Source organism: Salvia hispanica, chromosome 4 (genome assembly GCF_023119035.1).
Source record: "Salvia hispanica cultivar TCC Black 2014 chromosome 4, UniMelb_Shisp_WGS_1.0, whole genome shotgun sequence".
Taxonomy (NCBI): domain Eukaryota; kingdom Viridiplantae; phylum Streptophyta; class Magnoliopsida; order Lamiales; family Lamiaceae; genus Salvia; species Salvia hispanica.
The window spans coordinates 38,334,059-38,347,530 of record NC_062968.1 but is presented as its reverse complement, the minus strand read 5'-3'; the positions used below and the strand labels follow the sequence as shown (position 1 = coordinate 38,347,530).

At 34.9% G+C, this 13,472-nt stretch overlaps 2 protein-coding genes across 4 annotated transcripts; one reads left to right on the top strand and one right to left on the bottom strand.

The window, feature by feature from the left end:
• The first annotated feature begins 4,646 nt into the window (after nt 1–4,646).
• Nucleotides 4,647–6,843, top strand: LOC125217686 (putative phosphatidylglycerol/phosphatidylinositol transfer protein DDB_G0282179). The gene is made up of 4 exons (XM_048119206.1): nt 4,647–4,833; nt 5,471–5,572; nt 6,213–6,373; nt 6,561–6,843. Exons 1-4 carry the CDS (start codon nt 4,734–4,736, stop codon nt 6,672–6,674), a joined length of 477 nt encoding a protein of 158 aa, XP_047975163.1. The 5' UTR covers nt 4,647–4,733; the 3' UTR covers nt 6,675–6,843.
• Nucleotides 6,844–6,945: 102 nt separating this feature from the next.
• Nucleotides 6,946–11,018, bottom strand: LOC125217684. Of its 3 annotated transcripts, none has more exons than XM_048119201.1 (4): nt 10,415–11,018; nt 9,618–9,773; nt 8,425–9,108; nt 6,946–8,284 (listed from the first exon to the last, which is right to left on the bottom strand). In XM_048119201.1, the coding sequence occupies exons 1-4, from the start codon at nt 10,775–10,777 to the stop codon at nt 7,229–7,231; spliced, it is 2,259 nt and encodes a 752-aa protein (XP_047975158.1). In that variant the 5' UTR covers nt 10,778–11,018; the 3' UTR covers nt 6,946–7,228. The 3 variants fall into 3 exon arrangements, with proteins under 3 accessions (XP_047975158.1, XP_047975160.1, XP_047975159.1); XM_048119203.1 differs by lacking the exon at nt 10,415–11,018 and adding an exon at nt 10,197–10,278; XM_048119202.1 differs by lacking the exon at nt 9,618–9,773.
• Nucleotides 11,019–13,472: the final 2,454 nt, after the last annotated feature.

Genomic DNA, 13,472 nt, shown 5'->3' with positions numbered 1-13,472 from the left:
TTGTTTCAATTTTCTATGGTTTTTTTTTATCATTTAATAAGAGGATCGGTTTTTATTGAAAAGTATTTCTTATTTTGCATTTTTTTTCAAATATAGGAATTATTAGAGTTTTACAATATACTTTGCTGTCTACTATATGTTGTCTATTATATAAAACTAGTATCACGCTTCTGTTATGCACAGATTATGATATTTTAAAATATTAATTTTTGATTATAAATAAATATAATAAAATTAGAATCGATATTATTATATTAAAATTATAAATAAAAAATATACAATATAATAACAATGAAAAAAATAAGTAACAAAAGTTAAGTTAATATGAAAATTAAAAATATATACAATAATGCATTGAAACGTAACCAATTTGAAACAAATTAAATAATATACTCCCTCAGTCCATAGAAATAGGCCATATTTCATTTTCCGTCCTTCCCATACAAATAGTTCATATTCATTTATGGCAATCTTTTTCTCCTTCTCTTTTATTTTATTATTATGCGGTCCCACTATCCACTACACAATTTCAACTACTTTTTCTCCATCTCTCTTACTTGACCAATTATGCATTAAAACCAGTGTCCATATTAAATGGACTATTTCTATGGGACGGAGGGAGTAATAGAAAACACATTCTAAGCTGGCGACAATAGATTTGTCTCCAGATTCATCAAGGAATGTGAACTACATGGTTTCAATATCTTCATCCGGTAAGAATTATGATCAGAATATTAGTAACATAATAATCACTCAAAAAAAAGTGTATAAAATAAATGAATATAAATATATTACTATTATTAGTAAAGAGTAAAAACCATGCTTTTTATAAAAAAAAAAATTAGTGATGCAACCCGAGAAGATAATAAGGAAGCGAGTTATAAGCTAAAAAAGATACTACTAATTCTAATATTCTTTGAAGGTGTGGAATGGTTCCTTGGCGTCAAGCTTTCCTCCTATGGCGTCAAGCTTTCCTCCTATGGTAAGAGCAAAAATTGTATGTTTGAGTTCTATAAGGTAAGTAGGTATGTGCGGACAATGGCGGATCCAGAAACCGATAATCGTGGGGTCGAAATAAATGAGATAACTAATATCTTTGTTCTGCTGGAATAGAGTCATATTCTTTCGACGCAAATATTAAGAAAAAATTACTTTATTATAGTAGAACATTCTAAAACGAAAAATATCTCAACTATTTGGAGCGTTAGGAAATATATATTTAAATAATTATTTTAAATAAAAAATTATTAAAATTTAAATAGCACTCTGTAAATGATAATTGGGTTCAATGAGTATTCAAAATCTGAAAACAACTAAATATAATTTTATTATTAAATTTATCATTTGGATATATTTAATAAAATCACCAAAAGTCAAAATATATTCAATTAAGAATCCTTATGATATACTATAACACTTTAATATAGTCTCATTAAGATAAGCAAAGTAATGAAATCAATAAACAGTATATTAATTATTATGTTTATTTCAAATATGATAAAAATGAATTTACGGATTAGAGAAAAGAATATACTTATTAATTAGTACTCGTACTGCAAAGTTGAAAAAAGAAAATGATAAAATTTCCTTATAGAAAAAGTAAAAGTATCATATTAATGTTGAAACTAATGCTAAAGTTTTCGTATTCAATATTATGAAGAATTAATTTAATATTGGAACTTATATTAAAATACAAGGTAAAAATGAATTGGGCTTTAACTAATTTGTAGTAATGAAGAAGGCCCAATCAATATAAAACTAATACAGGAAACATAACCCTTCTTCTCTAAGCCGCCAGAACTCATGTTGAAGACGGGGCGGAGATGCAGAGACTGTGGGGTCGGCGGCTGATTGAAGGCGTTTTCAGGCAATTCACCGGAGCCGGCGGTGGGGTCGGCCGACCCCACTCGACCCCACCTAGATCCGCCACTGTGTGCGGATATTTAGCTTTTAAATAACATATTTATATGCTAAAATATTATGCACGTAACCCTTGTAAAACCTCCCATTCACTCTACTTAATTTAGAGGCTCCACTTTGTATTAACCGTGTGATTACCATTTTTAATTTAATATGAATTTTGTAAATTTCTCCAAATTTAAATGACATAGTAAAACCTCCCACTCACTCTAATTAATCACACGTTTTTAATCAAATGACATAGTAAAACCTCTCACTCACACTTAATCAAATGTCACTCCACTTAATTTAGAGGCTCCACTTTGTATTAATAGTGTGATTACCATTTTTAATTTAGTACTCCCTCCGTCCGCCATTAGGAGTCCCATTTGTGGGCGGCACGTGTTTTAAGAAGTATTAAGAAAATTGGATGGAAAAAAGTTAGTGGAATAAGAGTCTCACTTGTATATACTCCCTCCGTACCATAAAAGTTGAGACATAACTTTTAGGCACGGAGATTAAGAATTTATATTAAATAAATAGGAGAGATGAAAAAAGTAAGAAAGATAAGAGAGAGTAAAGTAAATGAAGGAATAAAATAAGAGTGATTAGATGTTTTGTCTTTAGTTAAAAAAGGAAATGACTCAACTTTGTTGGGACGGACTAAAAAGGAATACGACTCAACTTTTATGGGACGGGGGGAGTATTGGTTTTAAATGAAATGTGAGTGGAATGAGTTAGTGGAAAGTGGAATCCTGTTACCATTTATGGTAAAAGTTAACCGAGACTCCTATTCGCGGACGTACTAAAATGGAAAAACGGGACTCCTATTCGCGAACAGAGAGAGTATAATTAATCTTGTAAATTTATCCAAATTAAAATGACATAGTAAAACCTCCCACTCACCCACTTAATCACACGTTTTTAATCAAATGACATAGTAAAACCTCTCACTCACACATAATCAATCGTAAAATGGCCTTTAATTACACATTTTAATTTAATATAATTTTTTAAATTAAATGACAATCTTGTAAATTTCTCCAAAACTCCCTTTTTATATATTGTATAGATGCGAAAGAAAAAGAGTTGAAATAATATAAAATATGAATTTCATTTTTATATATTAGCTTATTCAGAAAAGAAAAAATAAATTATTTTATGGATGAATCAAAATTGAAAAAATGAATAACAATTTTTTTATCATTTAATAAGAGGATCGTTTTTTTATTGAAAAGTATTTCTTATTTTGTATTTTTTTTTTCAAATATAGGAATTATAAGACTTTTACAATATACTCCGCCGTCTACAAAATGTTGTCTATATTTGACTTGGCATAGATTATATAAAATGTGAAAGAAAAAGAGTTGAAATAATAAGTAATATATGAATTTCATTTTTATATATTAGCTTATTCATAAAAGAAAAAATAAACTATTTTATGATGAATCGAAATGGAAAAAATGAGTAACATTTGGTGAACACCAAAGTATTTTTTTTTATATAACTACACAGCATTTAACCCAACAAAGTTGAAAGAAAAAATATTTAAAACAAGATGATGTAACATTTAACTCCGATGATAAAGGTTGCACATGTATTTGTGTAGTACTCTAATTTCTTCTTTTTTTTTCTTGAAGTATCAACTATTTATGAAAATATTTTTTCCTTATTTACTTTATATTTTATGAGCTCCATCATTCAGTAAATTATTACTACTTTTTTTCTTTTTCTTTTATTTTATTAATTATGCATTAAAACCCGTATCATCTTTAAATGACTTATTTATCCGGGAGGAAGGAAGTTATAGTTATATTTATACTATATTACTAATGTTTTTCACCATGTAGAAATATGGAACATAATAAGATAAAATATGTAGATCATTATAATATAAGAAAATTTTCCTTTCATTCATTTTTTTTCATATTATAAAATTATAGAACATATGACGAAGTAGAACATACTCACTTCGTTATGAGATAATTGAGTCGTATTCCTTTTTAAGTTATTTAAAGGTAGTTGAGTCATTTTTCTTTTTTGGCAAAAAGTCCTTTTCTCCTAGTACTTTACACTTTCTTCTTGCTTATTTTATTCTTTCCATTTTAATCTTTACCAACTCAATTTCTTAAATCACGTATCCAAAAGAAATGCATCAACTACCTTGCGACGGAGAGAGTATTAAATACTTCCGTCGTCTCTAAAAAGTATGGACATTTAGTTTGCTACGAAATTTTAATGTATAATTGATAAAGTAAGTGAACAGAGGTAATGTAAGTAGTGTTAGCGGCGGTAAGCTCCACATTATTAATTGTGTAGTGTAATGGTATAAGTTGTAATAACTAATACAATGATATGTAGGGAAATATGTTGTTTATGTAAGTTATAATAAAATGTGTGTGAAGTGAGTTAGTGGAATGTGGGACCTACTTACCATTTACGGTAAAAATGAAGTGTGACTCTTAATTAGAGACGACCGAAGTAGAAAAATATGACTCTTAATGGGGGGACAGAGGGAGTACTTTTCATTTCATGAATAGATAGAGCACAACAAAAATTGGTTTATAGTTTCTTCAAAATGATGAATAGCTTATAGGGCATAATTCAGAAATTTGTGAGCGGGCGGGGTATTTTAACTATCTTAACGGGTCGGATCCTCCCGCACCCGCGGATCGCGGCGTCTTCGTCAAGAAAAGAATATCATTTTCTTAAACTATTTAATGGTCCTACCTAATCCGTATAAATTGTCGCCGATAACTGAGTGAGGACACGTGATTTTTTTTCTTCATCAAAAACCGTCTGATTCTCTCTCCAAAAACACTTCAGTTCGAAGAATGGCTGGTGTGCCGATGAAGGTCTTCGGTTGTTTTCTCGTTGCTCTGTGTCTACTTGTACCGTTGATTTCCGCCAAGGCAGCCGATGTCAAGTATTGCGGTCTGTTTCTTTTCTTCTCCCGCCGATTTAAATAATCGCTCACTCCAGAACTTCGATTAATTGACTTCTTTCGTTCACTTCAGTTTCCGTGCTCATATTTTGATCTGTTTATTGATTTTGAATTCCTGATTTATTCCTTTTGTTCGTAGTGTTTTGTGCGCTTTGGTTTTTTCGCCTAGGGTTTTTGGATGGTTGATCTGATTTTTTTTTGGTGCCGATTGCCTCTGAACTGTATTCAATCGGTGATGTGGAGGTTACCGATCATGCCTGAGTTATTATTTTTTTGTGAAATTAGAATTACTTAATTTGGATTGGACTGTTTAGTCGATTCGTTGACCAAGAAAGAGGGAGAAGGCTAGAAAAAGAAGATATCTGTAGAATTGATCACTCATTGCATGTTTCTGTGGTAGTATATCTGTAGCCTTAAAGCCCTATGGTTTCGAGTTGCCTATTTTAGTTTGAAATGTCGGCCATTATTTGCTCCTTGATCTGTCATATATTGGTGCTTGCGTGTGCTTATTAATTACGTATTTAGAATTCACAAATCAGAGCAAGGTTTCATTTAACTGTTATGCTCCTAATTGAATATGTTCTTGCATTCTTTTAATTTTTTTTTCTTCTGGGTAATGAATTGCAGATAAGAAGGCTAATTATATTGTCAAGGTGAATGGACTCGACATAGATCCGTATCCAATTTCCAGAGGCTCGAATACCACCTTTGCAATTTCTGCAACTACTGGTGACTGCTTTTTCTACATTCCTTTACTTTTGTATGATGATGTACTTTGGCAAACATAATTTCTGTAGCTGACTTAGTCTATCAATTTGTACATTGAAAAGTTGCTCCTGCATACGCTAATTAAAGGATGCTAGTAGCTTAATTAACTCCGAATTTTGTTTCATGCCAACTGTGATTCTGATCTTGACACAGTTAGTTGTCAAGCTATTATATCGCCACTGATTTAGGGGTATAGGGGAAGGCAGATGGGACTGCAACTTTGACCATCTCTTTTTTTTTAGAATTAGTTTTGCCATCTTTTTGTGTTTAATTGTCTAGGCCCTAGGGATCATGTATATTGTGCTTTCCGGACAGATATTAGTCTTGGGATGTGTTACTGCTAGGATATTCATGGATGGTTCTGTATCTTGTAATAATTGCGCATATATAAACCAAATGTTGGTTTTCATTTAATTTTTTAAACCTGCTTGTGTGAAATTACTTGGATTAACTTGTTATCTTCTTCCCCATGCTCTTCTGTAAGAGCTGTCCACATCTCCGTAAGTGGAAATTCATGTTCCTTTTTACCAGTCTTCAAATGTCAACGTCACACAGTTAGTTCTATTGAGTTCAAAGTTTGAGAAATGATTATTGAATGCAGGTCAACCAATAACTGGCGGGAAACTTGTTATTGATGTCTCGTACTTTTGGTTTCACGTCCATAGCGAGGATCGTGATCTCTGTCAAGACACTTCATGTCCGATCAATGTCGGTGATTTTCTGGTCTCTCACTCCCAGGAATTACCTGGAATCACCCCACCTGTGAGTCATTTACTCTCTATTCCTCCTGAGTTTTTTGTTAGGCAACTACACATTGACTTCCTTTAAGTGGTGGCATGTATATGTTGAATTATTATCAATCCAACTGCAGCATCAACTTCTTGAACATGTTCGTCTGTATAGCCCATACATGAATACATCTAATTTACACATGTTATTCTTTATGCAGGGTTCATACACTCTGACAATGAAAATGGTGGATGGGAACAACAATCAGTTGACATGCATTACTGTTGACTTCAGCATTGGTTTCATTGCAGAAGAGACCTTGGCTGTTATGTAAGCTATAGAATGTTCTCAGTACTCCCATCTTTCCCAGCCTTTGGCTAATGTATAGAAGACTTGTTTTATGTATCACGTCCGAACCCTTTCACCTTTAAGTATCTAATGCATGTATTCAGACAGTGACAATAATCTCTCTTCCTCGCTTGGCAATGATTTTATAATGGTAATCTACGTGACCACACAAAATACCACAATTTGCAGTAGGCATCACCAAAATTGGTGACTGGGGAACTCAATAAACAGATAAACAAAAATGACTAAATAAATAATGGATATCAGTAACAACATTGTTATGTCATTCAAATCTAAAAGAAAGTTAACAGCCAGTGAATGAAAGACAAAATCAAAGTGGGATCCAAAAAATGCTATCACCTTATACATTACTAGAAGTACAACCTAGAGCAATCGGGGAATCGAACACAATATGCGTACACCAAGATGAACTTCAGTGTAGATTCCTAGTCCTATGATACATCGTAGTCAGCACACGCCCCTCTTCGAAGGATTTTTGAAGTTAGCTATACACCCTAGTCAGATATACATTTACCAGATTCAGGCCTCAACTTCAGGTATAGATACATCAACCTCCGTTGCCTGAGAAACAAACGCTGGTTGCTGCTCCAATCGCGTGTAGTGAAACTCTATCTGCAGCCGGTGATGAAGGGGAGTCGACATTGACAAACCTTTCTTCACATCTGCTTCCAGTTCTCTGATTGGGATTGCAACCAAGAAGTTTTTTATGTACTCTTTGCACGACTCCTTACCGTGAAAGAGAACCTCTTCATCCTTCTCCTTCTCCTCCGACTCTTCCTTCAACTTAGCTTCCTGCACGTTTGAGTCAACGGGCTCAACTGACGCAGCAGAAGCACATTGCTCGCCAGCAGATTTTGCTTCTCGTGATTCATCACCATTTTTCAGGTTATAGATAGTCGTGTTCCTGTCGAATTTCAGTATGTAAGCTTGATTGCATCCTTCGTGCAGACGCTCCCCTAAAGTGTCGATGATGTAGTAAGCATCTGTCTCGACCTTGAGGACGAAAAAGTGATCGTTCCAGCTGACTATGAAAATCGGAGCTTCACCACTGGTGGAACTCTCTGGCCTGCTGATCTCGTCCCAAATAACATCGAAGGACATGGCACCATGCAGAAAATCAAAATGTTCCCCTTCTATACAATCAGGATGGAAAAACCCAACAAAGGAACTGCTGGGAACGATGCAAAGATCAAGGATTTTCGTATGGAGGACTGTCTCTAAGTCGAAGTGTTTGTCGGGAAAACGCTCCTTGTAAATTTCATTCTCACAAAGATTTCTCCATTCCAAGGATCCATATCTGATCAAACTATCAAACTGCGACTTGATGGGCATGAGGCTGCGGTTCTTCTGCAACCAATCAGCAATAACAGCAACAAGAACCGTACAAGCACTTTCTCCCGCAGCACGCTCACTACGCTGATCAATCGAAGCAAAAAAGACTTGCGTCTGAATCTTCATGTGTCCATCCCTGCTTGTTACTTCTCTCTGCTCCCAGACTCCAACAGCAAAATTATCATCGCCAAACTCAGACAACGATGATCGATTTGCATTTGGATCCTTGTCTGTTCTTTGCCACTACAACCAAGATGCACAGAAATACTCATTATTTTTTATATATGAATTAGAATGAACATTGATTTGCATTTGAATCATCTTGTGGTTTACCACAAACAAAATATCAACTTAAAGGAAGAAAGGTGCACAAGATTCATTACCTTTGGAGAGAGAGATTCATCCGAACTAAGCTGCCTGCGGTCAAAATCTATATCATCTCCACCTTCTTCACCATTAGCCTTTTTAAGTAATGGTTCGCCTTTGGCTTTAGGAGATCGGAAACTCAGCTTCCTCTTCCTCCAAGGCAAAATACTACGTTTGGAGTTTTGTATCAGTGATAGCTCCGGAGCTGAAGAAATCGAGTCCTCTACAGGAGGGCAGCCAGCATCTGATCCCCGGCGGTGACTGTAGTAAACCCAATCTTCAGCATCATAGCTGGTAGCACCAGAATAACATGACACACCAGCATGATTAGCATAAGCCAGTGTTCCGTAGCTAAATGACTTCCTAACAGCACAGTCCTTTTTGCCTTCATCACATTCTCCTTCCTCAAATTCATCAGTTGAGTCCAATTCACAAGGGTAAGCATATTCGTCGTCCTCACTCTTAGAGAAGTACCTGCGTTCACTACCCTCCTCTTCATGGCCGGTCTTTCTAGGCCTCCGAGTTGACACATATTCAGTAATGAATTTGACCTTCCTGAGAGCAGATTTAAGTGCAGATACCTCCTCGTCTTTATCCATAGAAGAAGCTTCTCCGGGTGCTGAAACGGGCGGAACATGCAACTCAGGGACCAACTCGGCTGATTGATGTGCACCTTGAAGTTCTAGCAAGTCGAGAGATACCTGCAGATTTATATAAAGATTGCATCATCTATAGGGCGAGCAGGAAGGTGATGCAGAGAGGCATTAGTGCAACAACCATTTTCAGCTTAATGATGGAGTTAGTGAAGAATAATCAAGGTCAAGCTCTTACTGGGTATTGGAGAAAGTGGATGACAACAACCATTATTAAGCATTATGATTTGATTATCTTTCGTTTTAGACTCACTTAGTGGAGTCCTATATAATGTTGTGTAGAGGTGGAAAAGGGAGACATCGTTGGATACAGCATTGAACAACAATTAGAACTGAGGGTTTCCTAGTAGGGATGAGGGATTTCCGTGAAAGGTTATTTTCTTATTTCCATCGTACTTGTTTCAGCCAAGCTATCATGGTAGCAATGTGTTACGCTACTTATGGCAACATATTATCAAGAATATACGGTCCACCCGCCTTTCATTTTGCATCATAAGGGACAACTTAGGAATAAGCTTTGATAACAATATAGTGTTAAACATTCAGTAGTTACTTACGAAGAGAGAGGGATGGTGATCGACCGCGATGTTGGACACGATTAAAGGAATTTTGACTACACAAAGTTCCTCCTTAGTCTTTGAAGCATATTCAGCAATGTTTAATGTTCCCAAACCTACAACTGAAATCTTGTTCTTTGCACCTTGGTTCAACCCCTGATAGAAAAGAAAAGGCTAATTTAATGCTCACAAACTTGATAAGAGCTTGAAAGAAGAGAAAGCAGAAATCGCTGGTACAAAATCACTTGCCGAAGTGATGCTTTATGAAAACTTTTTTATATACAAGGCAAAACTATTGCAGTGGTTTAACTGTAGTATTCGAGACTATTACTATCAAGATCTTCTGCATCAATGGTCAAAGACTACGAGACTCATTTTTCAATTATAACCATCTGAAAACTGTGCATATATGAAAAATAAAACAGAACCTCTGGCACATGTACTACAAGAAAATAAAATAACAGCAATCTAGTTTCATTGACAATGGTGATCAAGTCCATTTTCACTGTTTCATTGACCAAGCATGCTTAGCTACTAATGTGGGGAAAGAATAAAAAATACAGTTGGCAAGGACCATACATTTTCCAGAAAGGTTTCTTCAAGATCCATAAAAGGATATTCTAATCAACCGCAATCAGACTTCACAATCCCAACCACAAATTCTCCTCTTCATCCGGCATTAACCAATATTTGAAGACCAAAAATTGCAATTTCATTTACACTGTGATAACACACAATAGCATCCCAAGAAACTTAACAAGTACATTATCATTATCAAAAAGAAAGAAGAAACTGACCTCAGTGACTTGCAAGACAGCAAAATTGATCTCCCAAGGATGAAACACATTGTCCTTGTAACCAGAAAAATTACAGACGTTACAAAATTCCTCATCCCACTCCAACAAAACGGCGTCGTTTGGGTCAGCAACCCTCTTAACCGACTCTTCCCTTGTACAGTTCCTCTTCACAGTTCTCCTGAATGAGCCCAGCGATATCTTGGGGCCCTTCCACCTGATCTCCACCGCGAAACCAACATTATCTTTGTCTGCACCCTCGCACACCCAATCACAGCCCTCCAGCTTGTGCACAGTGAGCCTCACCTCAAATTTCCTGCAAATCAGAGGGGGCCATGGCCTCCATTTCATCATCTTCACCACCATCGACTAGATGAGTTGAAACAAAGTGGGGAATTCCGAAAAAGATTCCTCTTTTTTGAAGAAAGGTCCATCAAAATTTTGAGCTAGGGAAGAGAGAGGAACGACCAAGATCTGTTGATTGTTAATGGAGTAGTAGTACAACGTTGGATGTCGAGGTTTCCTGACAATGTGGATGAGAAAGAATTGTACTCCAGTTTCGAGGACTCTATACACGGCGAGATGAGAGAGAAAGAGTGCCGTTATTTTCAAGGCTAGGCAAAGGAAAAATGAGAAGCCGGCTATTTTACCTATTAATACTCTTATCATATTTTATGAAATCTTTTTATTTATACTTTTTTATAAAATTAATTATATAAAAATAATATTTACATTTCGTTTTTTCAGTTCATATTTCTTCCTTAATGTTAATATCCAAAAAATGGAACTTCTAATTGTCAACGTATAGAATATAATCTTAGGAATAATTATACTAAAATCACAAAAGAAGTTTATAAAATTTTGGTAAGTGGCATGATATCTGAAAATGATATGTATAATCAAGACTAATTGGGTTGTATACAATAAAACTAACATGTGATCGCTCCAATGTATAATCAAGAAAATTAGTCCTATCTATATAGGAGGAAAACATTTAATTAATCATGAGAATTTTAGGACATATGTTTAAAATCAAACATGATTATATGCTAATAGAGTAAAAAAATATGCCATCAAATAATAATGACGTTTGATGAATCTTGAATTGTGATAAACTTGTATTTCATCGTTTTGTTGATATGATTATTGCGAGTTTATAGCTTTCAATTGTGTATTTATGAACAATTGTGTGATTTTAGAATGCGCAAGATAACATGTGAAAATAAGGCAGAATGATGATTTTTACTCAAGGCAAAGTCAACTAAGGAATGAAGTCAAAATGTAAACAATAATCAGCCTACCAAGATGATCTCCAAATGCTATTTTATGACAACCATTCTCTTCGTCTTCTAAAGATCTTCGAGTGGGTTCCTGACACGCCTCAATCGGATTCTGGTAGAGAAAGTTGTGGTCGTTTTACGAACACTACGCTGTCTAGAAACTTCTATTCAGACGGGTCACTTTGGCCACTATTGACCTGGACGGGCCGATTTTGCAAGCCTTGGAGATTTTAGAGAGATTGACCCATTTTGGCGGAATCTCAGCTATGGACACATGATTTAAAAAAGAAAAGACATGCTTAGGTTCGTTCCATTCCACTTCGATCTACTAGCGCACACTCCTACACAACTCAAGAACGCTCTTGGACACTAAATTGAGGAGTGAAGACTTTGAATTTAAGATTGAAGTTTCCGCTGAGATTATTCATCCCTTGGAGTATCTAGTTTGCTATTTCTTACTATGTTTTTGCTCGAATTAATTATTTTAAACTTTAATTTAGCTATGAACGTAAGATGCTAAACTCTTTTTCTATTATTCTTGGTGAAGATGCATTGAGTTTATATATTTATCCCATTAATTTTTTCTTACTTTGCTCGTGGTTGTTTGAACGGAAACGTGTACCTTTTTCATTCAATTGATTAGCTACCTATTAAATGTGTTAGAGTTAGTTAAATTAATCGGGAGATGAGATAATTAACCTACAAATACATTAATTTACGTTTTGATCAATAGAACTCCGGAGAGTTGAGGTCACTGGTGGAACCAGTATAGGGACAAACCCCCGCTCCAGCGGGGGTTGCCCGCCGCCGGTCGCTCACTTATAGGTAGGAGGAGTTGAAGAGGTTGAAGGGAAGGGAGAGAGGGAACACAACGGTGAAAGAAAGAGGAGGCGGAAATGGGTGTGGATAGACGAGCGCAGAGGAGAGAGAAAAGGGAGGGAGAAAATGGGACAGAAGGAGAGAGAAAAAGTATTTTCCTACTACTACTACTTCAATATTTGTCAGTTGATTTAGTGTATAAACTCACGAAAGACTATGCAAATTTTTATTTTGAAAATTATATTCATTCTTAAAAAGATTTGGTACTTTTATAAAATCTTTAAATTTTTTGCATTTTATGTGATAAAATGTCATACATTAATCACTAGTATTTACTTATGTTATTTTCTAATTATCTTATAATATCATAATCTATGTATATTTTTATTACTCCATATGTTCCTAAAGAATATGCACTTTGGGTTCGACACGAGTTTTAATGTAAAATTGGTAAAGTAAGAGAGAGGTAGAGAGAAAAAGTAATTAAAGTATTGTTAGTGGATAATGAATCTTACCTCATAAGAGAGAAAATACTTTCCAATATTAGAAAGTGCATATTCTTGTGGGACGGACTAAAAACGAAAGAATGCATATTCTTATGGGACGGAGAGAGTCATATAAAAGGTATTGTTTTCTTTGTCTACAATTTAAAGTTACATTTGGACTCATCATGAGTTTTAAAAAATTATTTGACTTTGTAAAAGAAATGAGTGAAAAAGTGAGTAAAATTTGAGTCTTCTTTTATACTCTATATATTAACGATGGTAAAGAATTTGTACCATAAATTGACAATTCTGATATTGTGGCACTAGTAGAATAGGCTATCCGCTCTTGGAGATAATAGGTTATTAGTGCCACGTTGGCATATTTGTAGTTAAAATTCAGCACCGACTTCTTTAAGTTTCTGGTTCCGCCACTGGTTGAGGTTTCCAGTGAATTTGGGAGTTAGATGTTAGGCTTTG

Coding starts and splice junctions, on each gene's coding strand:
- LOC125217686 (XM_048119206.1), top strand. CDS start 4,734: ATGGCTGGTGTGCCGATGAAGGTCTTCGGTTGTTTTCTCGTTGCTCTG. Junction 4,834..5,470: donor AGCCGATGTCAAGTATTGCG/GTCTGTTTCTTT, acceptor AATGAATTGCAG/ATAAGAAGGCTAATTATATT. Junction 6,374..6,560: donor TACCTGGAATCACCCCACCT/GTGAGTCATTTA, acceptor TTCTTTATGCAG/GGTTCATACACTCTGACAAT.
- LOC125217684 (XM_048119201.1), bottom strand. CDS start 10,777: ATGGTGGTGAAGATGATGAAATGGAGGCCATGGCCCCCTCTGATTTGC. Junction 9,774..10,414: donor CTGTCTTGCAAGTCACTGAG/GTCAGTTTCTTC, acceptor CTTTTCTATCAG/GGGTTGAACCAAGGTGCAAA. Junction 9,109..9,617: donor ATCACCATCCCTCTCTCTTC/GTAAGTAACTAC, acceptor ATAAATCTGCAG/GTATCTCTCGACTTGCTAGA.